The 27,972-nt window shown below is 39.8% G+C and overlaps 1 protein-coding gene across 6 annotated transcripts; it reads right to left on the bottom strand.

The window, feature by feature from the left end:
- Positions 1–2: 2 nt before the first annotated feature.
- RCOR3 (REST corepressor 3) lies at positions 3–27,398 on the bottom strand. Of its 6 annotated transcripts, none has more exons than XM_074863646.1 (12): positions 27,117–27,398; positions 26,438–26,494; positions 20,613–20,690; positions 18,986–19,038; positions 17,119–17,280; positions 16,640–16,764; positions 15,037–15,133; positions 12,120–12,338; positions 10,359–10,436; positions 9,504–9,561; positions 3,800–4,041; positions 3–3,370 (listed from the first exon to the last, which is right to left on the bottom strand). In XM_074863646.1, the coding sequence occupies exons 1-12, from the start codon at positions 27,256–27,258 to the stop codon at positions 3,026–3,028; spliced, it is 1,656 nt and encodes a 551-aa protein (XP_074719747.1). In that variant the 5' UTR covers positions 27,259–27,398; the 3' UTR covers positions 3–3,025. The 6 variants fall into 6 exon arrangements, with proteins under 6 accessions (XP_074719747.1, XP_074719748.1, XP_074719751.1 ...); XM_074863647.1 differs by having other exon boundaries at positions 15,055–15,133; XM_074863650.1 differs by lacking the exon at positions 3,800–4,041.
- Between the last annotated feature and the right edge of the window lie 574 nt (positions 27,399–27,972).

Below are 27,972 nucleotides of genomic sequence, written 5' to 3'. Positions count from 1 at the left end.
TGTGCAATGTTTAGTGATTGTTTTATTAATGCAGAAATACCTGCTTGACTTCATACCCATTCTGATTTAAAGTGCAACAATTAAATCTGATAGTTCTTGTACATCCGTATTTTGCAAGTGTTGTTCCTAGAAGACATGTCGTTCAGATTATGCCTTGCATTTGGAAAATCTGTCATTTTTTAGTACCGTTTTGCTTTATTAACTAAAATAAACTGTACAAAAAGCTGTAGTTACATTAGCTTTGAACAATGTAGGATACACGTTCTCTGCCAAACTTTAGTGTGCAAACATTTTACATTTTTTAAAGTGACAAAATTAAGCCAACCTTGAAGTCAGAGTTCATTACTACATTACAAAACAGGAGACTAGATATGGCAAAAGAAATTCCCCACTGAAATCAACACCATTGTATAATTTTATTTCTAATTCTTAAAAAAATATAAATGAATTTAGAAGAGAATCACAGTATAAGGGCCCTAACATATTAGACCATTACAAGGTACATAAAAATAGAAGACACAGATTTCTTTGAAACTTTAATCCTTTGATTAAGCAGCAAGCATATCACTCTCCAGGCAAACACTGCTTAAAACAAACCCTACTCCCCAAAACAGGACGTGCAAACTGTATGCACATATTCTGCAAAGCACACAATAAAGACATTTTGCTATGTACATACTTATTTAGTACTACAAATGCTAGGAGTTCCCTACTGTGTGCTACAGTGTATGTAAATTAAGAAATACTACCTATCTCTGACCCTCCCTCCCCCCTTCAAATACAGCACCTTTGCCCAGTTATAGAATATTTAAACAAGATTAAACGGAATTACAATGTACTGAACAGTTTTATAGCAGTTGGTGGTGGCCAACTGTACTGCAACACCCAACATTCTGCATACTGAAGTCTATCGACAAGAGACAAGACAAAAATTAGCAAAGGTACAATACACACACCTGGGAGACTCAATGCTAAAAAGTAAAAAAGAAATCCTGAAGATGCATGTTATCACTGTTAACAATTAAACTGAGATACTTAGGATGTCAAATGTACCAGATTAGTTTTGTATCGGTTTTAAAGTCTGGAGAGCAGCCAGATTTGTGTGTAGCTGGTGAGGGGACACTTATGACTCCCAGAACACAAGTTTCAGTGACCATGAATTCCCTGGTGCTTTTTTTACAATGCTGCTTTTCTTAGACGAGAGGTCATCTGATGCTCACGTAGTGGCTAAGCATCTACTTGGCTGCAAAAGGACCTTTTGTAAAAGACCTCAGCACACCAGTGAAAGCTGTTTGGAAAATCTCTCAAGTTTGATCTGAAAATATTTTTAAATGAAGAACTAAACCATAAAGGTCAACACCTTGATTGCAATTCAGGCCACAACTACCAGACTTTAATACTAGATTTACAAATTAAACAGGATCTGATGCTGTAAGAACTTCCCTTTGCACATTAAAAGAGACCTTAGTCAGCTGCTAAACTGTCCAATTTATCTGTGAAAAAGCCTAAGAAGAGCACATTCCATTTTCAAAAAAAGTTTCATTTTAGTCAAGGGCAAATCTAGTTAGTAACAGAATGGATTTAAAAGGATTTTCAAACACCATTTCAGCTATAAGCAAAAATAATTTTCTAAATAATATGGCAGTCAACACATGTTATTACATAGTCAAGAATGCAGTATTTTTTGATAGCTTGATTCAGATCACACAAACAGTGCTACTCAAATTTGCAGCCTGGTTTACTTGGAGGGTAGAGGCATCGACTTTTTTAAAACAAACTAAAAAAAACCCACCCCCAAAACACTGCTGGGCATAAATCAAGGTTTCAGACAAGAATACAGTGGAAAGAAAACCTTTCACTCTCCTAAAATTTGGAAGCAATAATTAATACCCAAATGCAGATTTTACTTAGTCAATAAAACAGAGCAAACAAAAAAACCCCAGGATAGCCTCAACCCAGCTAATCAACTCTGCCAGAAATAGCAAAAATCAGAGATAATCATTTAACAGTAAGACTGGGCTAGCAGCAGGTAACTCTACTGCCACAATATTCTACTACCACCATTAGCCTCTACACTTCCCTCATGAATTCTCAGGCAACATACCAATGATCTAACATACACGAACTGCAGACAGCCATTCTCAGAGGAATGAAACTCTACTGTACTTAAATTAGAAGAATCAGTGGAATAACAAATTAAATTTCTTGCTATATGGTTCCTCTCCTGTCATCCCCCTGGGTGGTGGAAGTTGCTGCCTCTCTCCACCCCAGCCCACAAGATATACTGCCACAGGAAACTAGACTCCTGTTTTCAGTTAATTTCTATGAGTAGAACACATGTGAGATTTAGTAAGTTTGGTACAACAGCTCATTGAGTCTTCAGAATACTCTTTCAGAGGAGTATTTAATAAGATGGTATCTTTTCAAACAAGAAATATTGTTCTGGGAAAAACACGAAGAGAAGAAACACCTACATTTTACAAGTGCGTGAAATGCTTCTACTGTTATCTAAACAGGGCCAAAAATTCTGAACCTAAGGCCATTTTTTTTTTCCACTAAAAGGTAAAAAAAAAGAAATAATTCACACACACAAAAAACCCCAATGCTACATTTAAGTCTCCTACAATATTATCTATTCCTAGATTTGCCAAACTACTTTCCTGTAGTTAGATGCTTGACTACAAAGAACTGTAATAAAATAAATAGAGTAAAAATCAGTTAAACAAAATCTTGGTGTGTTGAACATTTATTCATTTAAGAAGTTAGCTTCCTTCAACAGTTATTCATATAGAGGAGGGCTGTATTGTAGGCATTGTTCTGCTGTACAAGTCTTTGACATAAAAATATTTTTATACAGGTGGTCATTCACGTGGTTCCATTTCTAGTTATTAGCTTGCTCCTCTGTAAAACTGGTCTGATACCTGTGAAGGCTTGCTCTTTTCTCCCCTTCATTATTTGGAAAAAAAAAAAGTACATTGATACAATTTTTCAAATGTAGGAGTTAGCATAATTCTGCTTTATTTCTTCAGTGCAGAGTGGACTGAGATTCTGTCTGAATTCCAATAAGTGAGGGTGGTTGCTGGCCGCTAACCGTGGTTAACACTGGCCTTGGGTTTAGACGAGGAGGCATGGAATTAGCTGGGCGGATGAGTGGTGGGGGAGGCTGATTTAGAGTCGGCCTTGGCTGAATAAATCGCGCCTGCTGTTGAAGTGGCGGAGGCTGACGATGGAGAGCAGGAGCAGCAGGAAGCGCTGGACGAAGTAACGGGGGCGGCTGATTTAAAGTTGCCATGGGAGCGGTAGGTGCTGGAGCAGATGCCTGTGCTGGAGGTGAAGGGCCTAAACACTGAGGGGCCGGAGTGCTTTGTGCCTGCACAAAGGACAAAGACAAGACTGCGTGAACAGCCATCCCAGCCAGAACGCGATGCAGTTGGGCTGCCACTGTCCACTACACAGGAAACAGCATTTAAAAAAACAAACCAAAAAACTGAGAAGTTACTGAAAAGAAATCACCAACCAAAATATTATAGACAGCAGAACTAAAAATATTTACGAAGCAAGAGTCTTCTTCTAGAACAAGAAGTGTATCTTAACAATAAAACAGTAACGTGATCGTCACTATGAAAGGTGCAGTCCTGCTCCCAGCTGGTTAACGACATTGGCTGAAGTTCTATGCAAGCTCATCATCATTCTTTAGAATGCGGTTTGCCACTCCACACCAGTTAACCTTACATTATATCACTAAATAAAATGCTGTTCCTCAACCCATGCTTACTTATTTCTGGTACACAAAACACACCTCATCTTCTTCATCAGTGCTCTTTCCTGATGGCACATTAGAAGTATTTTTTGTGTCCTCCCCTAAAGCAGAAGCATCACCATTAGAAGCCAGGGTTCCTTGTTCCGCTTCCCATTCCTGCAATACCTCCTCTAAGTTAAACCGACGCCTGTAGTTTACAAAGAAGTTCTTCACTTGGCCAACAGTCTTGTTGCCAATTACATCTGCAATAGCTTGAAAATCTTTACCATATTTTCGGACACCTGGAAGGCAAAGTAAATAACATAGCTGTGAAGAATCAGTCAGACACAGCTACGTGTGATGTATTTATAGAGAGAACCTATGGGACCTGCAAACCAAGGACTCGCTAATTAGGAGGACTTCTCAATTAGGAGAAGGCCTCAATTTCCATTAAAACAAAATAATTTTTAATTGCACAGCTATCAACATACAAATCAAGAACTTTATTTAAAGGTCATTACCCACTCTTCTTAAGAGATCCTGGCTTACTCACCAAGCCTCCCAACCTAAAACCACAGAGATCTGGCCTCTGACAAATAAAAGTAGATCCTTCAGTGTGGTTGCAGTAAGGGCAGAAGCCCGAGACAAGTTCAAGACAGGAGAGGGAAGGTGACTGAACATGTGTGTGTAGCTGCAAACAGAGTATAACACTAGAAACATCAAGTGACAAACATTGACAGCTTCTACAGGTTCCCTCCGTGCCAGCTGCATGCAGATGTTTCTTTGCCCACAACCTGTGCAGCAGGAGTGGCAGAGGGCAGTAGCAACTGGACCACGCACAGGGCAGAACAGGGGGGCACAGTTCCATAAGTCACGATATACTGCTCATTCCTGCACTTGTGACATGCTCTAGCGAGGCTACGAAGAGCAACTGGCAAGCATTCACCTGACAAAGTCTTTTTAAAGCTTTCATTTACCATGTGAGCTGGGTAGAAGAATCTGTGGTTTTGGGACAATCACCCTGGGAATGTAAGTAAATATAAGCTATTGGTGTCTGTTATAAGACAACCCAGCGCAAGCCTCCAGCATCAAATCCTCCAGCAAGAAGCAGCATGACAGAAGATCTCTGTATCGTTCTTTTCATTCATTTTCATATTGACATCAAAAGGACTTTGTTTACAAGCACTTCACAAGAAAATACTTCACAAGAAAATCCCGACATGTACTTTTTAAAGTTCTAAAACCACATCTGCATATAACAGCACATAACACACACAAAAAAACCCCTTGAGTATAACATTCCATAGTTTTTAACCTAAAATTGGAATTATAACCTAAAGTTTATTGATTTTTTCCCAGTTGTATTTAGGGTATGTGTCTAGTTCCTCCTCCCTCCTGCTTAAGAAAAAATCCTCTAACTCTCCAGCATCCTAGAACACAGCTTTTGGCTGCACAAAGTATATTTTTAATCACAAGTGTCCAAAAGTTTGGAGACTAAAAGAAATAAAACAGTTTTATTCCAGACTGAGTAAACAGAAGACTAATTTTTTGCTCTCGGCTATGCATGAATGAATTACAATTTGACTTCTTCTGTGAAGCTCCTGATAACTAAACTCATTCAGAACATATTACAGTGCTTAGAGGACAGGCACTCTGTCTCATTACAGGGTAAGAAATTTATGCCTGATTTCATGCCTCACTTCAGAAAGTGAAGCAAAGAATTCAGAAAATGAGAGTTGTTTCAAATCTGAAAGCTATGTTCCTTTTCAACTTAATTGTGAAGAGTATGACCATCAGCTTGTTCTGCTTTTTTCTACTCCCTTCGTTAACAGGCACTTCTGCTGTGCTAATGTACACTCACTGCAATTTAAGAGAAAAGTTCAGCTCCAGGACAGTAACAATTTCTGTAGCTGAAGCTGATGCTTCAACTGTCAAAAACCCAGCTACATTAATTAAGATCTTTTCTGGGGCATATGAAAGAATGCAACCATCCTGACTGCAAGAACCTTAGAAAAAAAACAAAGGGACCTAGCAGAGCCATGTGGGAGGGCATGTATCTAGGCAAAGACAGGGATTTGGCTCTGTGCTTTATCAGTTGTACAAAGGTATGAGCTATACTCCTTAAAAGCTGTGTGTGCCCGCTGAGTGCTCCCTCCAGTGTTTTAATATTCTTTGATTGCCCTACCATTACCACCCTTACTAACTTATAATGATCATTAAATGGCCGCTGCAACATATCTAACATCCTGTACAATTAATCAAGTGAACAAAGTGCCCAGCAGAACAAAGCACATTTTTGTTTGAAACCTAATTCAGACTTTTAGTGATTTCAGCCTTTTCTGTTGCTATGCTGTCTATACTTCTTCCTTCCCCTTAATCTGCAAAACAACGGAGCCTGTTAGCTAACTTCAGCTAAAGTTGTCAACAATAAGGTCGCAATGCCTATTTCCAAGCAAACAGCTTGAAAACAGTCTATCTTGCCTTCACTGAGAGCCCAACTATAAGAAATAGCTAAAGAAAATAAGATTTCCTTAGTTTAGCTACACACAGCACCACTCTTTTTGGATTCTTTTCAGAGTGTCATTTAGTACTGCTCTATCATCACCACAACAACTTCTACACAATGACATACTAAAATCCTTTTAAGCTGCATCAGAAACACAGAAAGTTCAATACGTGTTTATGAAATTTTTATGCATAAGGTGCTGCATACCTGTAAGAGTTGATGCCAACCCATCATCCCTTTCAAATCATGTGCACATTACTTACACATCCTTATACACATTCTGTCCTAAACACTGCCCAAATTATTTCTAAAGTGTTTAATCTGTTATTCAGTAAGAATAATTTTATTAGGTTGCTGAAAGTGAAGTTCAAAAAAAGATGACTGCATAGCCTCACTTCACATGTATGAATGTCTTTCTCCTGGCTCATCTGAAAGTAGCCCTGATCGTGGGAATCCTTCAAGCTCTTCAAACCTTTGCCCAGTTGCAAAGGTGCACTTGAATATATGCATGCTCGCTATTACAATGTTTCATCTTAAATGTCTAACTCGGAGAAACTCGTAAATCCAAGTTTGATGCTGTCTATGCTGCTTAATGTTGTGCAGCACTGCAAACACTGAGAGGCACACAAAACATTAGCCTGGGTCCAAAGCAATATAATACAGTACGACAATGAGGCAGAAATAGTTAATGGTAACCTCTGGGTTAGGAGAGCTGCAGTTTCACAGTGATGGGATTACAATGCTCCTGGCAACTACCTTACACAGAGTTAGATCCTGGTTGTCCCAACTGTTTTCCACTGCAATGCTATGAAACTCATGCACTGCTTTTCAGTTAAAGTTTTGTTGTTTTGAACAAGTCTTAGAACATTTTTGCAACTACAATTTTCATATGGCTGAGATCTTAGTTTGGAAAGATGATCGTGTTTATACATCTCTATACATAAAAAAAGTTTGTAACTTAAGAACACCTGAAGTGATGAACTGGCCCATTACATTCAGTAACTATTCAAAATTGAACAGTAACCTGATAAATTATACTGCAAAATATCACCTCAGAGATCGTAAATCCGAGCCCACAAGTCCACTGCAGGGAGCCACACTGCTTTTAAGATTACACACAGAGTTCTATTTTAAGGTGGGTTTTTTCATTACCTCCTCTTCAACTACTGCCAATCTTGTGAGATTAGCCCACAGATAACAAGAGGTTTTTTTCATGTTTAGGAAAAACAGTACCAAAATTATATTCCTGCAGATTATTTTTATGATTTCCACGGCTGGATTCAATGTCTGAATTCAAGTGAACAAATCACAGAAGTGCCACCTACCTGCTTAATGCTTATGATTTCTGTGAAATTACTAAAAGCACATGCCAAAATGTATCAGTACATTTGATGAAATAAATCTATTTTAAATGTACAAACCAAATGTCCCCATGCTCAAGTCAACTTCTAAGCTCAAGCCTAACATGCATTACGGTAGCTTTTAGTACAGCAACCAGGGCTACCTTCTTCTAAAAACAGAGCCAGGGAAAAAGACAGCATGGCTCCTTCACGCATAAGTCTACTAGCTCAAGCAATTGTTTTGAAGCAAGAGACCGGGGTCCTTAGCCTGAGGGATGGGAGGTTAATACCTACAGCACTCTCATTCCAGGAGGGAGACTACTACCAGGCAGTAGGTAAGGGAGGGATAGTAAGAATACTTTGTTCCTGGCATTGAAGTTCTCTACCATCTCCATGTTATACAGTGGCAAAGGAAGGGGACTAAAAAGGAAACAATACATGTAAGAAGCACTTGTAAATTCAAGAAAAACGGGCTTCTTCCAGAAGGCCCGATTTCTCACCCCACCCTTAAGTATTGAGGCTGACTACCTTTATAAAACACAGAACATTCCCTAGAGAAGAGACCAGAAGACTAGAACTCCTCTCCAGGGAGTCATCACTAACCGTCATTCTTCCTTGCCCACACTCAAGTTTTATTATTTACTTTGTCAGTCATGTAGTGCCATAGCTTAACAAAAGCTGAATGCATTCTTATTGCTTCCCAAACTGATGCTTACTGAGAGCTCTAATAACTAAACTATGAAAAGCAAGACGGTTTGAATCCTTTAATGCTAAGGCAAACACAGTGAACCTGGATTTTCCCCACTTCTCCAGCAAGCAATCTACTTACTAGACTATGATATTAAAGACAGGCATCTCCTTCAGTTGCATTTGGGAACAAAATAAAAAAAAGTGAGCTTGTTAGCAATACTGAGAGGATGAACTTAGAAAATGCTTTGGAGATGCAAATCCCAGTCTGAGGCATGTAAGTTGACAGGCATGACTTCAGACACACCATGCTCTTCAGCATTTCCATTCACACTTCTAAATAAACCTAACTTTAGGTTCAGTCATCAGGCTAATAACTACCAGATATGGCACACCTGACAATTTTACACTGATATCCTGATCCAACTGAAGGTTTTATACTAAAATTCAGTCTTTCATTTTAAAGGTGAAGAATAGAGGGAAATAAAGCAGATGTGTATAACCAAGCTGATTATATTATCTTAAAGAAGATGATGCACAGAAGTGAGTCAATATATAGTATCTTCAAGACAGCGTTAGGCTCTCCAGGTACTTCACTTGCATGTTCCTTGATTAGGTAGTGCATGTTAAAGCAAAACAAGAGACAGTTTTCCTTCATATAAATGAAATAACTTCAAATTAGCTGTAGCAATAGCCTACTAGAAAATGTTTTTTCTTCAGTAAGATACTTAGTCAAGTACCCGTATCCAGCTTCAGACTCTTAAAAGGCCTCCACTGAGTAGATATCTGCTCTTCTATTCCCTCATGAACAGAGAAAAGTAACTGTAAAGCAGTCTTACTTCTCTTTTTTCCTAATTTATGAATACGGAGAGAAATCTTAGGTGTTTGCTTCAAATTTTATTACTTCAACTATTACTTCAGTCTTCCACTTTAGAGAAATTCATGTAAGGTGATTTAAAAGATGATTGAAGGGACTTTTTGGTACTACTACAGTTGTTAAACCCAGCTTAGTTTTTCTATTTGAGATTTAATATGGGTAATTGAAAGACTAGTGTCATGTTGCTTGAATGAATGCTCTAAATATTCTCACTAGTTTTGCTGTTTTCCCTGTGACTTTCTTGTGAGACCAGCTAAAGTTTAGCTTTTCATTAGAGGGAAATACAAACATAAGCCTAAGTACCTCTGCAAATCCTTTGCATCAGATTTCAAGTCGCTACTACTATTAACATACCTTGTACTGCAAGAAGCTGCTCTTCTGTGGTCCAACGGGCATTGATTTTCTGATTAGACTATTAAAATTAGAAAAATGGCACAAAGATCATTAAAATGTTTCAAGAGCTACAAAACATCTGAGCATCAGAATGTGTTTTACTTGCACTACATTTTGTAACATAAGTCAAAAATTTCTTGCTTATAAGTCGTAAATTTATAGTTTAAGACTGCTTTCATGAAGAGGAAGCAGCATTTAAAGATTTGAGCTTAGAACTACACCAATAGTTTTTCTATTTTCACTGTTTTATTGCAGTTCTTAATATGAGCTATATCATAACTTACACACAAGCTAATGATCTTTATGCAGACAGAATTTGAATTTATAGTTACATTTATCTAAACTATTAGGACTTAGTGTCTGGAGTGTTTTGCATTCATGTTATGTTTCATATCCAAGCCTTTAAAACAAGGAAAAAGGGAACTTCAATAGTAATAAATCATTCACTTCAGATGCCCAAATGTATACATAGTCCTGTTCTCACAGGAACACAGAATTTACTGCTAGCAATCTACATTATCTACTTTTAATCAGAAAAAACCCCAACCATATATAAGGGTTCAGTTTCATCTCCCTATTGTCATGACCAGACATGACCATTTTATTTTTTTCCTGCTTCTTTTTCAGCCAGTTGTTATAAAAAAGCCTACCACTAATTTCTTGTAAAGAAGTCACACTCACCCCTGCATGTAATTCAATGGATCCTGTTTAAGCTGCTGCTGAAATGCAAACACTACGCTGCAGCAAAACACATTTCTGTAGCTTCCCACTAATGTAAGTGCAAGGCCACAAGTTCTAATATTTATTCTGATTTACCTCAGGAGGTTTGAATTCTTCAATCCCGCCTTCCATTTTCTGTTTAAGTGCACTGTTTACTTGCTTAGCATTTTGAACCTTGGTCAAAAACAACAAAGTTAATCAGCTCCACAAAGAAAGTTGGTCACTTTACACATATATCTTCACTAGGATTGCCACAAGTGTACCTCCTAAGTTAGAAAGAGAAATATTACGGTTTAAGGCTTCACTACTTTTAACTGTTTAAAAAAATAATAATTTAAAAATACAGCACAGTTTACTATGGAGAGAAAAATATTTAAACCAGTCTTTCAAAAGAACAGTTTGTCTGCAGGAATATTAATAGTAGGACATAACAAGCAAGTTTTTATAATGATGCATATGTTCTTGAAGAATAATGCAGAATATTCTAGACACAAAACTTGATTCTTAGATATCTAAGTGAGATGTACTGTATACATTAACTTCTTCCTTCTCCAAAAAGCACTTTGGAAAAAAAAAAATAAAATGAGATGTTTCCAGTTAGTTCCTTCTGACAGACTGCTTTTTATTGACCTCAGATCATCATGATTTCCTTTAAGGATGATTCTTGAAATTATTTAAAATATTGAAGTAAAATATCTTAGTCTATAAAAAGGAGAGAGCTTCCAAATCGTACATATACAGATCTATTAACCATTTAAACCTGACAGCGATGCACATAATGTAACATAGATAAGAAAATAGTTTTGCATACTATGGTGCACAGCTATTACAAGTGTTCTTAAGTATGGACACAAAAGCAGACAACTCAGTGGGAGATTCCAAAGGCTGCATCTCCGAGATCACTGCAAGAAAAAAAGAGAAACACAACCTCAAGGCTGTAACTCACCTACACTTAGGCTAAAGAGTGAAACCCACCTATGCTATTTAGCCCCCGAGTCCTGCTGTGACAGAAAGAAGCATATTTCTCCTGTAAAAGAATACAAGGGAGCAAAAACCCCATGAAACCCTTTATTCACTCCATGATTTTGCAACATGGCAGCTCTTAGTGGTCTATAAGGAGACAGAAATTCCAGGAGATAAGCCTTGACTTTGTAGCCCCATCGCTCCTAGAAAGCAAGCATGCACATACTGCTGTACTCTTAGAAGTTGAACAAATTCTGTGTTTCAACTTTAAGTGCTAAAAGTTAACTTCTTCATGCAAAGGATGCAGGCAATTGTCCTCTTAAAGGTGAAGACTACAAAGCTTTTCTAAATTTAGTAAGAAATAGAAAGCTCATCAATGCAAACAGAGAAATAACTAAGCCCATGATTTCCCCCAACACCCCACCCCCCCCCCCCACTTTCATGGTATGTGGGGAAGGACATCCAGAAAAACAGCTACAATTTTAAGCATAACAAATATAACTTCCTCTGCTTCACTGGTCTTATTCTCACTTGTCACACAAATACTTTTAACAAAGTTTAAAGAAAAAAAATCAAATAAAATGTGACTTCAGTTTTCTCCTGTCCCCAAATCTTTAACATTGTTTTCATGCCATACTTCCCCCCCACCGCCCTTTTTTTTTTTTAAAAGGAAGTCATCTTGTTTCATATTATCCACAAGAGCAGATGAACATAAAAACCAAAACCAATGAATAGCTAGTCAGCTAGTGTCCAGCATTTCTGGTGATAACTGTGGAACAAAGTTAGGAAGACTCACATTAAAGAAGTTTCAGAATCTTCACAGATAATCTTCAAAATCATTACAATCAGAACAATCTGAGATGAAAACAAAACAAGACCAATAACCCATGGTACCTGTCGCTTTAATGAGATTAGTTCCATATCCAGCTGTCTAAGAATTGTGTTGGCTGCATTGGGACTACAGGAAACAGCTATCACATCTTCCTGGGTCAGGTACATGCCTTTTGGTGGACGGCATTTGGAACGCTGAGAATGGTGGCGATGCTGCAAGCTCTGATACTCTCTTCTACCCAGACCTATTTTGCTGGTCTGAACAGGCTGCTCATTATTGCCCTTTAATTTACAAGAAATAAATCATTAAAGAATAACAGTATCTTCTATACAACTTTATTAAAGAATAATGTATCACATAGCATTGTAATGTCATATTTATGACAAAGAAAACCTAAGCTAACATCCTCCTCTGCATGTAGTATCCAAACTACGTGTTGCAGATGAGCTGATGGAGCATACCAGTCATTTGCAGGATAAGCCTGCATTACTCTTAGAAAGGTCAGTTTTAAAAACTTTTTTTTTTAAACATGGTTGAAAATACAATAAATGGTATAGAAATCACAGTGTGAATACTGTAAAAGAGGGCAAAAATCAAGAACCTTTTATGTATGCAGAAGGTAAAGAATATATTTATTACATGTTTAAACTAAGTAATCAGTGAATTTACACATTTATTTCTGATCAGATATGAAGAGTTCAGGTGAAGATCAGGGAAGAAGAACGAGAGAAAGTCAACCAGAATGGGCAAGAATTCAAGATGACAGTTTCCCCTGCTGCAGGCACTCTAGGGACAGTGATAGTGCTGTTTGCTTTGGGAGAGGATTTGAAATTTGGAAAAGATGGATGTATTTTTGCAGTCATTATAAAAATCCATGTAATTTAGCAAACTTAAGCCTTTGCTGTTTGCTTTTTTGAAGTGGAAAGGGATAGCGAAGAGGAGATGGACTTCTTTGTAACTGCTGTTTTGATACATTTGGACATCTAAAAATTCCAACTTTGTCTTCAAGATGCGTTGCTGCACAACAGCTAGTCTGCATGTCTGTGACTCCCATAGAGCAACTGCGTAGGTTCCCCACAGACCAGGAGTAGAGAAGCAAGAGTGACTTTCCCTGCAGGGATTTTCCAATTCAAAGCAATGCTTAGTACCAGAACAGAGATGGGATTCAGGCTTTTCGCTACTTCAAGCGGCTCCCTACTGCTCCTCCCTGCTAGCATCCACGCAGGTTATGAGGAGGTGGTCATCTGATCACAGTGAAGATAAAACAAATTGCAGCAGCCATTATTATTGTGTTCTGTAGCATTAGTACAGATCAGCAAACAGTATTTTGCTCTACTATGCTTGACCTTCTGCCACATTCTCTTCCCAGCTAACATAACGTCTAAATCCAGTCTGCAGACTTCGTAGAGGCCATCTTAAAAGCGCTTAAGATATTTGCTCTTCCTTGGAAAGTTGATACAGAGCCTTACATCTCTGACATCTAAAAATCCCAAGGTTAAGTTTACTTCTGGCCTATTTATACCATTTGTTTTTTGGTTCTGCATTGCTCTTTCAGTATGAAATTGCAGTTCCTGTCTATTCAATCTGGATTTAAAGCTAAAATATTCACTCAAGCTTTTGTCCTGCCAAGCTAGAGTGTTTGACTTGTTTTAGTTTTCTCTGATAACAGAAAGCTTTCACTGCTCTGTGAGTTCAAGTAGCCTACTCAGTTTATAGTTTGCTTAGGATGTGAAAGTACGTAAATCCCACCAGACATATCAGATCACAAAATTATCTTATGTAGATCCAAATAGCTCATCAGAAACTGCAAACCTATTTGTCCTGTTCCTAGGAGTTTATGAACACACTACTTTCATTCTGGACTGCATGTAGCAATTCAAACAATAACCAAGGAAAGTAAATTTAAAAAAATAGCCCCTATTTAGAAGTGGCTTAGGCAGCAACTCAAATCAACAGATTGCAAGAACAACGTTACAACAGCAGAATGAAAAGTAAAAGGTTCATTATTAGACCTTCTGCCATTTCAAGTTCTAAAAAACATACCCTGGCATGTTAAAAAAAATTAAGATCTCAAACTCTTTTACAGAAAGGGGCAATTGTAATTGTCCTTTTTTCTTCCCCCCCTGCGGCAGTTAAATGGATACATTGAAGGTCACTGCAAAGCTGAGAATGGAATCTAAACCTATCAGTCTCTTACTCAACATCATTTTTGGTAGAACTGCAAAGTTTATTAATAATCCTAGATAACACTTCATTGGGATGTTGAGGTTTTGCACTACCTCTCCTCTTATTCTCAAGCAGCATGAACTGTCCCGTTTTAGGAAAATCATAAATGCATTAAGTTGATCAAGGAAACAATCAAACATTTACACTTAGTGTTTTTCTAGTCTTGTTCATAAATAACTTAATATTTACTAAAAGAACCCCCAAAAAACTCAAAACCTGAACATACTCCAAACACAGCACTTATCTGTAAAGCCAACTGTAAGTGCTCATTAGAGAAGACAAAAATGTTTTTCTCTATATTTATTAGTGGAAATCATCTCAGTAAAGCCACATATTAGTTGAAATGCATAACCTCAGTGTGGCTTTGAAAGAACAAAAAGAGTTATTCATGGAAAAATGTAATTTAATTTTAAAATGCAAAGAAAACATTTACATTCCAATAAAGCACAACCAGTAAAACTGTAAACATATTAACGAGACAGAGGCAGGGGGAATGTTTTACCAGGTAGCAGTAGCATACATCTCTTATAAAACTTGAAGATCTCTCAGAAAATAGTGAAGGTAATGAGAGACGCATTTATGTCCACAGAATGGCAAAAATATATGATAAAATTTGGTTTCAATCAGAAGTTGCCAAGATCTTGATCACCTAAAACCCATGTGATTTCAGCAGGCTGCAAACTAAATCTCTTTACTACAAGTCATATGCTTCACAGCGACACACTGACAGAAAACAAACAAACTGACATTCACCGTTAAGCTATCTGTTACCTCCTTTTTGGCTTCTTTTTTGGGATCATAATCACTATCATTTCCATCCATTGGATGAGCTTCTTCTACGTCATCATCACTGAGGACAGATTATAAGAAGCTGGTCATTTCATCTATTTTGTTAAACCCAAATATAAGTATGTATCAGGGTAACAGAATTATCTACTCTAAGTATATAGCATCTCAAAGTTACGTGCAGTTTTTAAAGGAGAACTGTTACAAACATATTTCGTTTATTAAATTCTAATAAGTATTATGATAAACAAGAAATCCTAAACTGTAGTTTCAAAATTACTTTAAGCAGTGCTGATACTGCTGCCGAAAAATTTAGTGTCACCTTTCTTCAATCCAATCACTTGTGCCAGCATGAACACTTACATGGTCAACTATATACCAAGGCTAGAAACAACCTTTTATTTGCCACATTAGTTTTAATAGCTCAGTTTTCAAACCACTGCAGCAGATGGATGAATAAACCCTTGTTGAAGTTTCTGGGGAGCTAAAGGGGACAATGTAAGATGGGAAAACACAGGACTGCTTTTTCATCAAAGCACTCAAGATCTAGTAATTTGGGGGAGGGGAGTGAAATCTGCTGAATCAAATCAAAGAGAAAAGATTTAAAAGATAAGTTAGTTTAGTTGAGCCCAATCCAGTCATTCACACAATATAACTTCTGAATAAATGAATGTAAAACACCACAAAAAATTTTAGTTATTACAAAAAAAAAAACCAACACCAAAATGCTGTATTAGAAGCAAATTGATTTTCTTCTGTATTTTTTCAGCTACAGGGTCACTAAGTAGGCATATGAATTTTAGATTTCAGGAGTTCTTTTCAATAACATATAATTAAATAGACTCTTTTGATCTAGCTAGGCAGTTTTCCATAGATGTAAAAATCATAATTTCCAATATAAACAAGATTGTTACTTATACATTCAACATATTAAATCACTTTTTAAAAAGTGCAAGTTAATACTCAAGTATACTAAGTGCAACATAATTTTAATTTTATAGTAACTAGGGGAAACATCATTCCCTTCTATCCAAGACAATTTAAAACTATTTTGAGCTCTAATTCTCTTTGGCTGATAGCAGTTCTAAGTCTCCTAAAATTAGATTTCATAAAGAGTTTTGTTATAAACCAGTACTTGGGCATTCTAATTGCTACAGCTCTTTACAGTGGTTGATCTTTGAGTTTTAATTCCATTCTAGTTCAAAAACACCCAGAAAACCCCCACATCCACAAAAACACTCTCCTGCCCACACAATAATATAGGGTTAGACTTCTCAAATAAAGCATTATTTCTAAACCACATTCCCAGACTTCAGGGTTTTTTTAAATCCTTGTTTATACAGTTATCCATTAAAGCACTCAAGTGTGTTATTACAACTCACACCAACTGGAGTGATATAGTTCTTAAAGCACAGATACCAAACCCCTTGCTAAAAGCAGACACATCACCACAGATGCTCAAACCTAAAAGCATGGTTCGTGCTGAAATGTAATGGCTGGAAATTATTCTGACATCTCTACCTAGAAAGGCTTCAGTCTCTGGTTAGCTACTTAAGAATATAAAACTTACCTGTCACCTTGATTATTTCTATTAGCTAGTTTTCGAGCCTGACGATCCATCAAACTTGTCCTAGAGCGAGTTTTTTTCCAAGAATAGTAATATTTTACAAGGCTTGCAATAGTCTTGTCTGGAAGCTAGAAGAATTCATTAACATATTGATACTTCTTAAAATTAAAATTCCACCCAAGATCATAATTCTGCTCTATTTACAACCACCTTTACCCAAATATTTTAAACATATGGATGAGATGGAAAGGAGGGATGTATTTTGTATACATTTTTTAAAAAGAGGGAGGGGGGAAAGACTTTTTTTCTTAGAGTAAAAAGCCGCAGGTCCAAGAGACATAATGAAGTTATCTTAAATCTTATAATCAAGGTTGTTCCTGAAGCTTTTACACAGAAATCAACATGAAATTTTAGCCAAACAGGAGCCTTTGTTCTTAGCGCATCTGAACTGTTCAACGCTTCTGATTAAAATATTACTTTACCATTTGCTGGATCCTGTGAAAGCTCTTTCCATGAAAGCTAAATGCTTGTTCAAATAGGACTTTATCTTCAACTGTCCATTCATCAGGGAAAGGAGTGAAGTTAGGGAGATCCGCAAGGGACTTCTCAATATTGTGTTTATGCCAGAACAACATGCCGAGAGCCTTTGAAAAGAAACAGTCCCTTTTTGGATTTAGTCAACTTTCTAAAATTTGATACAAGTTAAAAAAAAAAGGTAATTTATTTACTTAAAATAAAATTTGACTATCAGAACCCCTTCTCAAAATGTATTTACAATTTTATTGGCTATGAACTAGAGGTTACAAAATTCTCTTTGGAGACTGTATGAAGAGTGGGCACATCTGTACTTTATTAAAGGTATGAAAGCTACACAATTTAAGGTTGGCATGGCAGCAGTAATTCTGAAGTAGCATGGACTAAGCTGATAGGCTCAAATCTGACCTGCTTTCTTCCTTTACAAGCATGTATCACCTACAGTTCTTTATAGGTCTTCAGGCCTTTATTACCAGCTGACTCAAAAAAGAAAAAAATACTTTTCAGCAGGCAGAGGACCATCCAAAATGCAAGTCTGAAAGCTCAAAGTGAGAGTGGTCTTTCTACAACACTCCAATCCACAAATAACAGCATGGCCACTTCAGTGTCATGTGCACCTAATAAGGAATGGAAATTTGAATAGAGTTTCTTACATAATTTCATTTCTCTATATTCTTAAAGAATTTTATGCTGATTAGACTTTCTGCCAGAGAACCAATGGCAGATTTGATGCCAAGTCTGGCACGGGAATTGGGAAATGTAACCCACTCAGTTTCAACCATACAAGGCAGGCATGATCACGTTGTTCATCAGCTCTCCAAATCCGATTTCACATCTTCTAATAACCTGGACATAGCAAACCTCTTTTCTTGTTAAAATGGCAAGTGACAAGCACCTCTTGCAAAGATAATTTCTATTCCACTGCAACCAGACTACAGATATTTTGTAGAAGTTGTATTAAAAATTAGTCTTTTCTGTAAACTTATTTTGAGATGCCTCTGTTCCCCCTCTCCTTTAACAAAAGCCAAGCCATAAGCAAACATCACCAAACTGCACGTATTCTGGACATCTTAACACTGGTAGCCTCTTTTTCAGATAGCAGTTGACTAACAAGTCTTTGCCGTTAGGAGCTTCCATTCTCCAAAACTTGATCATACAACTTGTTTCCACTTGTACACCAAACATTTTTTTGCAACAGGTAATCTCATTTTTACATCTATTGTAATTTTATTCATAAATTAACCAATTTAACTAAGTGCAGACCAGCAGTTTTATCCTGTACTTTTTATGGGATAGTGACTGAAGTTTATTAAAAAAAGTGAACTTGTTTGTTACTCTCAAACCTAGAGTTTGATTCTGTTTTCCTGCCACTAAAAAAACACTCTAAGTTGGTTTTCCTCTTTTTTTAATGCAAGAAACCTTTCCAGTGCTGTCCCTATCACAATTAATGGTTCAAAATTGTACCACATTTGAATTCTAATATTAAACATTAAATTTGTAAGCTGCTTTCCTAAGAAATTCTTTAGTTAAATATACACACACAATTGCATGACATGCCCAGTGTATCAAGAAACATACCAAACCTTTCAAAAGTGCACATTACAAGCTGAGCATGTCATGAAAACAAAGAGCTCAATCTTTTGCAGAGAATCCAGACCACAACTGTATGCAGATCCATTTAACTGCAGTGTTTGCTGCCGTGCCTGAAGAGAAACAGCGTTAATTAATGGTAACCAAGGGAAAAAAAAAAGAGTTGTGTTATACTTTTCTATAAAAAAATCCTTTAAATGAGCACTCTCATTTCACAGCACTTACCTGTTCCACATTGTAGCCATGTTTTTCCTTTGCTATTGCTATATATTCATCCACTGTAACAAAGCAACGTCAGAATTATTCTTTAGTACTTTTAGTTCTGCTATAAGGCGACACAGAATTAGCCATCTAACATGGGAAAACAGTCTTCCCATGCTTTAATACACTGCATAGGCCCAGTTCCCCCAAAACGTTGAATATATTCATAGCTTTTAATAATTAAGCCCACTGTCTTTAATCCAACATTTCATTTTATAAACTTTTTACACAAACTAATTCTCGATGAAAAAGATGCTTTTTTCCCCACATTTTTACTACAACAAAGCCACAGAGGCTCATCATTTATTTCTTTAAATCAGAGACTAGCTGGTTATCGAAAGGCTATGTCTTCTCGGAACCCGCTCCTAAGAACACAGACACACTGGGGGGTGTCCAGACACCTGGGTTAATTTTAAATTGAACTACTTCTACTGTTCATAGTCCCAAACATGTTAAAAATTAATGTAAAGACATCCTAGATCAATGATTATGCATATCCTCGATATTAATATAATTTTCACTGACCAACATTAATTTTAACCTTGGCTTGAGGTCAGTTTCCAATAGAGAATATGAAAATTCAATAATTACGTCAAATTCAACAATAACACATTTTTGAAATCATATTTGGCCGTACTACAGCCAGCTTTGAGCTGAATACTTTCCATCATTTTGCAATTAAGAACTGCAAGTTTTGATCTTCAGCAGGTACTCTTCTACTTTTAAAGAAATAAAACTCTTCCCATTCACGTTCTACAGTTCCCAGTTAAGTAGCAACCAAATGTAGTTGAAAGTAAGCATGATCGAGAAAAAGAAATAATTATATCCTCATTATTCAAATGCACCAGGTATGTCCTTGCCATGAACTGCTGAAGCAGTTAGTCGTACTTTAAAGGAATGAAGAAAGTGTTTAATGATCATAGTTGTAGAGTATTTTATTTCTAACTGTTCTGCAGTAGTAGAAGGGATGTTCCCTCAAATGTAGAGGGACACAAACCTCTAACTACTGGTAACAGGTAGAAACTGTCCTGAGGACGAGGTTCTCATGACTGCATCCTTAAAGTTTACTCCCCTGTATAACATACTGGAAATTCTAGCATAGAAGGCAGGTTTAGACTAGATTAAACAGACAACTGATCACATTTAGTCAGATGACTTCTGTATTTCAGGTCACTTTTGAAGGAAGAAGATGCTCAGTTTTTCCTGATAAGACAGCAATAATAATTTCCCCTTGAACTGGGCCTCAACACGTTTTTTCTGAATTTATCCATTGCAACTCTTTCTCCTAGAAATTTAGAGTAGGAAGTTCCTCATGTTTAGAAGTTTTGGTCTTTTATCAATAACTAAAGGTTTCACAGGCACTATGATGATACAACACAGGCAGTGTGATTTGAAACAAAGAGTTAACTATAAAATAAGAGAAGGTGATCTTTCCTTTCCCCAGAGTTCTCCAAATAAAAAAGAGAAGCTTTGTGTTTAACTTGCTAATCTGCAGTTTCACTGTGTGTAAAATCAAGAATGAATAGGCACACCAGAAACGATTATTTAGTTATACTTAAGCATCCAAATTCCTAAGCAGGGAAGGACTTACGCTTGGCATCTGGAATATTATGATATGGAGACCATACAAGCATCCCTCCATTATCTTTATCAGTATATTTTGTGGCACCTGTAAGAAAACAAGTAAGTCTCAGTATTTATAAATACGATCTAGAGAACTATTCATGGGACAGTAAATAAAAGTCAACCATATTAAGAAGTCCAGCCCAGCTACTAAGGGAAGGGAAAAAAAAAAATCATTAATTCCACATTATCGCCTTGAGACACCGAATGGCTGAATTTGAACATTACTCTTACAAGGTTCAATCATAACTGGATATCAGATAGGATCCTGGTTTCCACAATTGGAGCGTTAAAGCGCATTGCTAAAGTTTGCATGGATGCAAAATTTAGAGGTACTTGTGTTGCAACAGTCCTCCAGAAGTTAGATTGTCTATTAGTACTCAACATTTATCACTATCATAGGAGTATCAGCATCTACTGTATTGTTAGGCTTTCTTAAAACAAAACAACTATGAGATAGGAGGTAGAATACAGTCACCACCCCTGATCCTTTCAACAAGGAACCATACGAACAATGATGCCAGAAATAATTTTGTTCATCTCTCTGGTTTTGATTTTCATAGCCAATCAAATTGTGTAGCTGTAGAAAGTAGTTAGGTGTAAAAGTAATCTTTTTTGTTTGGGTTTTTTTGGGGGTTTGTTTGTTTGTGCTTCACTTCCAGCTGGATGTATCAAGGGAAGCAGTCTGAGTTACCTAACCTATCAGGACAGAGCAATATATGCAATACTGATGCAACTTTGTACAAAGCACTAAATCATAGAGTCTTTGATTTTTGATAACACACTGTAAAAAAAGATTCCCCAATACTAGAAAAGCATTAACTAAGTTACTTTTCATGAGTATTTTACAAATGTATGCTACTACATAAAGCTCTTACAATCTATTTGTTTACAACAGTTTATCTTCCTAAGACATTGCTCAACAATTGGAGCATTTACACTTCTGTCAGTATGAATTCCTTGAGGAATCACCCTCAGAGGAACTTTCCTTGCATCCTTCTTGGAGAAGGACAGATTTTTTTATTCAGTGAAACAAATAACTTTTCACTCCATTTTAAGCTTCCACACTTTACATTTAGGTTCTACCCCTTACTGAAGGAAACAAAACAAATCGATGCTTTGGAAAAGAGAACAACTTAGTGCTTTCTAATTATGTACTATGTTTTGTTGCTCTTCCCTCTTCAGTTTGGCAGCATTTTGTATCTGCTATCATCTTTGCAATCTTTGGATCCATTATGACTGTGAACTTGAAACCCAGTTAATTAGAAAAACTAAAAGAACTCAAGCATCTTCCAAAATGAGATGTGTAAGACAGATAACCTAAATGCACCATAAAGTCTGCAACAAGTTAAAAATGTACATACATTCACAGAGCACCAGTTTCAAGTCATAAGCAGTACTAAACTCTGAACGGGTTTTGGTATATAAGAACAAATTCCTTAATATAACATTTTACTTTAGAACAAAAAAGCATGCCATTTTTAGTCATTAGGAACGCAATGTTTCATGAAGAGTAATGCAAACACGTTACAGGCACAACATTTCTCTCGACTACTCAGATTTTATCACAAATAAATGGCCGCTACTCTGTACTCTGCTCTTTTAACTAAGAGATGGGGAGAAAACAGGACCACTAGAGGATGCATCGGAATTTCACATTGTGAGCAAGAGATGTCTAAACTTAACATGAGTATACCCTGTTTTTCCTTCCAGAAAAAAAAAAAAAAAAAAGATCAGACATCTGCAGACAAGTGGATATCATGGATATTATCAGGTATTGAATATTCAAGTACTAAAGTGAAAAAATTCGTTTCAGAGTCTTATCATTTGCACTTGCAGGAGATCATGTATGCAGTGACACTCCCCTACTGAGGTGCCAGCCTCACGTGACTGACAAGCAGCTCCCACCAGAACACCCCTTTTCTAAGTAGTTGTTTCACCAGCAGGAATTAGACAACTGTTTCTGTTCAGGTGGCATATTCACACTACAAAAGGAAACCATACAGGTAGCCCAAAGGAAGGCGTCCTGTCCTCAACACAGGATGTCCATAGCTACAGTACAGGGACCCCTCCATCCCCATATGCAGGACCATGAACTACCTTTATGAGAACCACTTCTTGTCCTGTGTGCCCCAAGTATTCAAGTGAGCAGCACTCCCCCCCCCCAAAAAGGCTGTGTTGATTCTCAAGGGCAATATGGTCTTTATCTGCAAGAGCCATTCTTATTACGGACAGCAGCTGGAAATACCAGGCAACATATTAACCAAAGCATGCTAGAAGAGCAGAGTTGTACGCCAGTAAGGAACAGAAAGACCATGAGCTACATGTCGAGTATAACAAGCCTCCCCCTGCCAAAACCCCACATTCAAGCCACTCTGGAAGAGGTTTCTGTGCTTCAGCTGCTGCACTCCTCTGCCGATATCACTTAGAAAATGAGGCTAGCTGAAGATGACCCACTGGCACTCTCCACTGCTTCCAGAAGAGAGAAACTGTAGCAGCAAACTGACACTTTCTAAATTTCAGCTTAGCATTAGAAGTTAGGTACACGTGGATGATGAAGTTCTGTACACAACTCTAAGTACTGAGAGGAAAATTAAAATCTGGAAGCACACAAGACTTAAGGGCATTACGGGGCAGCACAGCAATTTAAAACTATATTGGTTACCAGCATACAAAGTACCATCATCTGTTTAAGACTAAGCTTTGAGAGTAAGAACAAAAACACAGAAACTAACAGAGGGAAGAACTACATTTCTAAAATCAAGGACTGGAAATCTGAAAAATAAGTAAGTAAATAAACAAAAAAATCAGGGAATATGAAGACAGATGACAGAATAAATGCAAAATTTTATACATCTCACCACATAATTTAATAATTTCAATTTAAGAAAGCCTATTTTCATATAGGAAGACTAGAGCGAGAAAAGTTACAGGACATACATGGAAATGAATTCCATAAGAGATCTTAAAAGGTATGAAACATTCCTCTTGACAGCACCTCCCTCCCCTCCGAGAAGAGGGTAAATGAGAAATAAGTATTTCAGCATTAAGTAAGCAAAATTCATACTAAAGCCTTTGGGAAATCCAGATCTGAGTAGAAAAAAAAAAATCTTCTGTAGCAGTTCTCCTGTGCGGATGACACAACAGTATGGTGCATCTCCAGTGATGGCATTCTCCGCTATGCCTTCCAAGAGAATGCAAACAGCCCACAACATAAGGACACTAGCTTTGTAACATCCTGCTACACCTATAGATGGGTCAGAAAGTACAAGCAGAAACAATTTCACCTCAAGAACATAAAGGAAAACCAGCAGAAGGAGACAAATCTGGAGTGCAGGAGATGGTTTATTAATTCAGTAAATTAGGAAAGGAGATTGAGGATTTTTATTTTATTAAAACCATTTTTTGCAGTGAGAAAGTTTCTCTCATTGCAGTACTATCTAGTGACAATTAAAAATGCTATTTCCCTTACACCTCTACCTGAAGGCTTGCTTGTAAAAAAGGGATGGTGGGGGAAGGGGTAAGAAAGAGTATGTTTAAACTAACTTCTCCTAATTGTTGCTTCCAACCACAATCCACTTCTTCAAAGAGACACTGACAGTTGATTCACTTTTTCTTTAAAAAACATTTTATACATGAACTCAGGTTAAAAAAAATGCCTATTAACACAACTTTAATAATGAACGTTTTATTCCTCAATATACTGTTGTACTGCATTGCTTACAAATATTTTTCAACACAGGCTAAGTGAGGCCAAAGGACTGGTATTTATTCTACTCATTTTAGTATTCGGCATGCGTACCACAGGGCTGACTTTGTATCTTAGACTTCTATCTAGTTTCATCCGTTATTGATTCCCTTCTCCCACCTATTTAAGTGGCTTAAAAAACCAGCAGAGTACTGTAAATAAACACACATTTTAACGTGTCTGGTAAACTCTCAAAAAGAAGAAACACCATTAAAGTTAGTTGAGATAGTGCCTATGTCCATATATGCAAACCAGTAAGTATGATGGAGTGTCTGTTACATCATTTGCTAAAAAAAAAAAAAAAAAGTACTATTCTAAGTGTAGCTATGATAAGAGCTTTTTGTCCAGCATTATTCCATCTCTAAGAAATAATGCCTTGAGACTCATCAGGAAAAATCCCAAACATGAAAGCATGAGATTTTGCTGAGATCTCCTCAGATAACCACTCTGATAACATGGTAAGAATGTATTGTACTTTCACACTTTATGGACCTTTTCTTGGTTTTTTTTTTTTTTAAAAAAAATGTTATAAGACTTAGGTGTTCCAAAAAACTATCTTCTTACTCTAACAATTAAAATACACACACTGAGAAGAATACTACACATTATGTCTCCTACACAAAACTTCTTAAAAATGATTAAAAGATCATTAAGGAAATTGATAAAGTGAAGGAGTATATTTTAATCCCAATTACTGGGGAAAGGAGCATCAGCTGAATTCCACCCCCCAGTAACGCTTAGGAGCTCTAAAAGTCTGGTTACAAGAGAGCATAAAATTAGTTCTGTAATTACAAACGCAATGATACTATTGCATATATAGTTTACAAAATTAAAACCACAGAACCTCAGTTGCCCTACAAGGGGTGAAGAGTTCTTTTAATCAAAAGAAAAACAAACACTATGTGTTTTTCTAATTTAAGTGGCCTGTAGGAAAAACAAGCCCAGGCCGCACCTTAGAAATGATCATTTTTATTTATGTTTATTTTTATGTAGGCAATGTAAAAATAAAGGGTGCAAACGGTTAGTCTTATTAACAAAGAGCCCTAGACTACGCGCTCCTTTCTAGGGGAAAGGCATTCACTTATGCCAAGATCATGCATCCATTTAATCCCACCCTCCCCCTTTCTTTCTCCCGGCCTTTTCTTTGGCCTGTGGGGACTTGCGCCCATCAAGAGGGGCTCGCTCCAGCTTTAGGAGGCACTATGTGAGGAGCTCTGGCCCAATCCTCTTCCGGTAGGAAATCATCTGACACCAATGGAGCCTGTTTGGAGAACAGGAAAGTAGATAGGCTTCATCTGACCACTACAGCAAAACTGATAAACGCTCCTACGGTCTCACTGCTCAGTGTAGTAACGCAAGACAGCATTCTAGCGATGAACTTGCTAAAACCGAGTACCAGGCTATGCAAGCGTACCCAGTATTCCTCGGGGCGGGGCTGGGGGGGTGGAGGGGGGGTGAGGAAGGCGGAGGAGAGCAGCTCAGCCTGCAACAGCGGGGCTAGCGAGGCTACTAGAGCACACAAAACCAGGGGCAGGAGTTCCCCACCAAGCGCATCTTCCACCCAGCGCCTCCAGCACGCAGCCAGGTCTGCTCTGCTTCCGGCAGGGCGCATCACTTCCCACCCTGCCCGACAACATCCATCACCCCTCGCCAAAGATTTTTAACTCACCTTATTAACGTATCATATACCTTATGGTTTAAGGAGGGGGGGGAAAAAAAAAAAACCACCACACACACAAACCCCAAAACATCCAACCTTTTTCTGCTTCGCCGCCTCCCGCCGGATATACATAATACGGCTGATAATGAAGGGAAAATTTCCCCCCGCGATGCCCCCCGCCCCCGGGTGCCCAGGCAGCAGACGCTGCCCCTGCCAACCTCCCGCCGCCGCCGCCGGATCGCCAACACAAAGGCTCGAAAGCCAAATAAATACAAGCCCGCCGCCGGGAGAGCGCCGAGCCGAGCCCACCCCGGCACCCGACCCATCCCTCCCGCCCGGGAACGGCGGCGGCAAGATGTCAGGTTCCAGCCGAAAAGCGATTTACCGGGCTCGAAGTCAGGAATGCGCGCCTGGTATTCCGCTCCGACCCTCATTCCTACATCTGCAACGCAAAGGGGGGAGAGAAATTAACGGCTTGGCTGTCCCCGGGCCGGCGGGCGGGCGGGCGCCGTCCCAGGCTACCGCCGTGTGGCGGGCGGGCGGGCTGGCGGACGCGCCGCCCGGGAGCCCCCGCCGCCTCGCCGCGGCCGTGCGGAATAAGCCACCTCCCCCCCCCGCCACCCCGCCCGCCGCCACCGCCGCGGATTAAGCCCCAACGACCGCCGGGGAGGGGGCCGGAGGGGGGAAGGGGGAGTTTATTTCAGCGGAACAATGGGGACGGCGGCGGCGGCGGCTCCCGGGAGACACTCCCCATCGTTAAGCACCGCGGGGCCGCCCGGCAGCCGCGGGGCCGCGCCGCGCGCTCTCGCGCACGCCCGCCCCCCCCCCCTCCCCCCCCCCCCCCCCGGCCGCGGCCCGGCCCGCCGCAGTACAGACGCGCGGCGGCGGCGGAGTAACGGCGGCGGCAGCAGTGGCCGCGCCGCCCCGATACCGGCGTGGGGAAGGGGGAGGCGGCTCGGCTCGGCTCGCCGCCCCTCCCGCCGCCGCCGCCGCCTCCTCCTCCTCCGCCGCCACCCCCCTCCCCCCGCTGGCGGGGCGGCCCGGGGCCGGCCCCAGGCTCGCACCGTGCTCGTCGCCACTGTCGCCACCGCCGCTCTCCGGCTCCGAGTAGTGCCCGTTGGAGGGGCTGCTGCTCTTGGTGCCGTTGGGGGCTGCCCGGCTCTTGCCCCCCAAGAGCTCCGCTCCCTTCTCCATCATGCCCGGCATGTCAGGGCTTGGGGGGCGGGGAGCGGGGGAGAGCGGCGACAGCGCGGGCTGCCGAGGGGGGGGGAAGTTAATACGGAGCCGCCATGTTGCCCCCTCCCCGCCCCCCCCTCAGGCCGCCGCGGACGCCGGCACCTCCTCCCCCCTCACACCGCCCCCCGCCTCCCCGCGCTCCCCCTCCCCCGGTGCCGCGCAGCCCCCGGGAATCCCTCCGCGCCGGCCCGGCCGGATCTAGCAGAGGGGGCGGGGATGCCGGCGGAGCGCCGGCGGCGCGGCGGAGGGATTTCCGCGCGCGCCGATGTCGGGGACCCGGCGCCGCCTCGCGGGGCTCCCCCGGAGGGCGGGGGCGCAGGGGAGCGGGGACTATTTCCTCCGGCGGCGCAGGGATCCTGGCGGGGAGGGATGGTGTCATAGTCGGCGGTGAGGGGCGGGAGGTGTCGGGCTGCTGTGGGCGTAGTGTACGGGCTCTGTGGGGGAGCAGGGGGAGCCTGGCTGTGGGGCAGCGGCCGGGTGAGCCTGAGCCTGAGCCTGAGCCTGAGCCTGAGCAGAGCGGCCGCCCGTAGGGTCGGAGGGCGGTCACCTTGGGGGCTGGGGCGGGGCCCCCGCCGTGAAAGCCGATGCCGGCAGCGGCTGGGGGCGGCGCGGTGAGCAGCTGTCTCGGCCGGCTGGGAAGCGGGGCCACCTTCCTAGGCACGGCTTTTGGGAGCCTTTCAAACC

This window comes from Strix uralensis, chromosome 3 (assembly GCF_047716275.1).
Source record: "Strix uralensis isolate ZFMK-TIS-50842 chromosome 3, bStrUra1, whole genome shotgun sequence".
In the NCBI taxonomy this organism is placed as follows: Eukaryota; Metazoa; Chordata; class Aves; order Strigiformes; family Strigidae; genus Strix; species Strix uralensis.
Note: the sequence above shows the minus strand (reverse complement) of the source record. Positions and strands in the feature narration are given on the sequence as shown.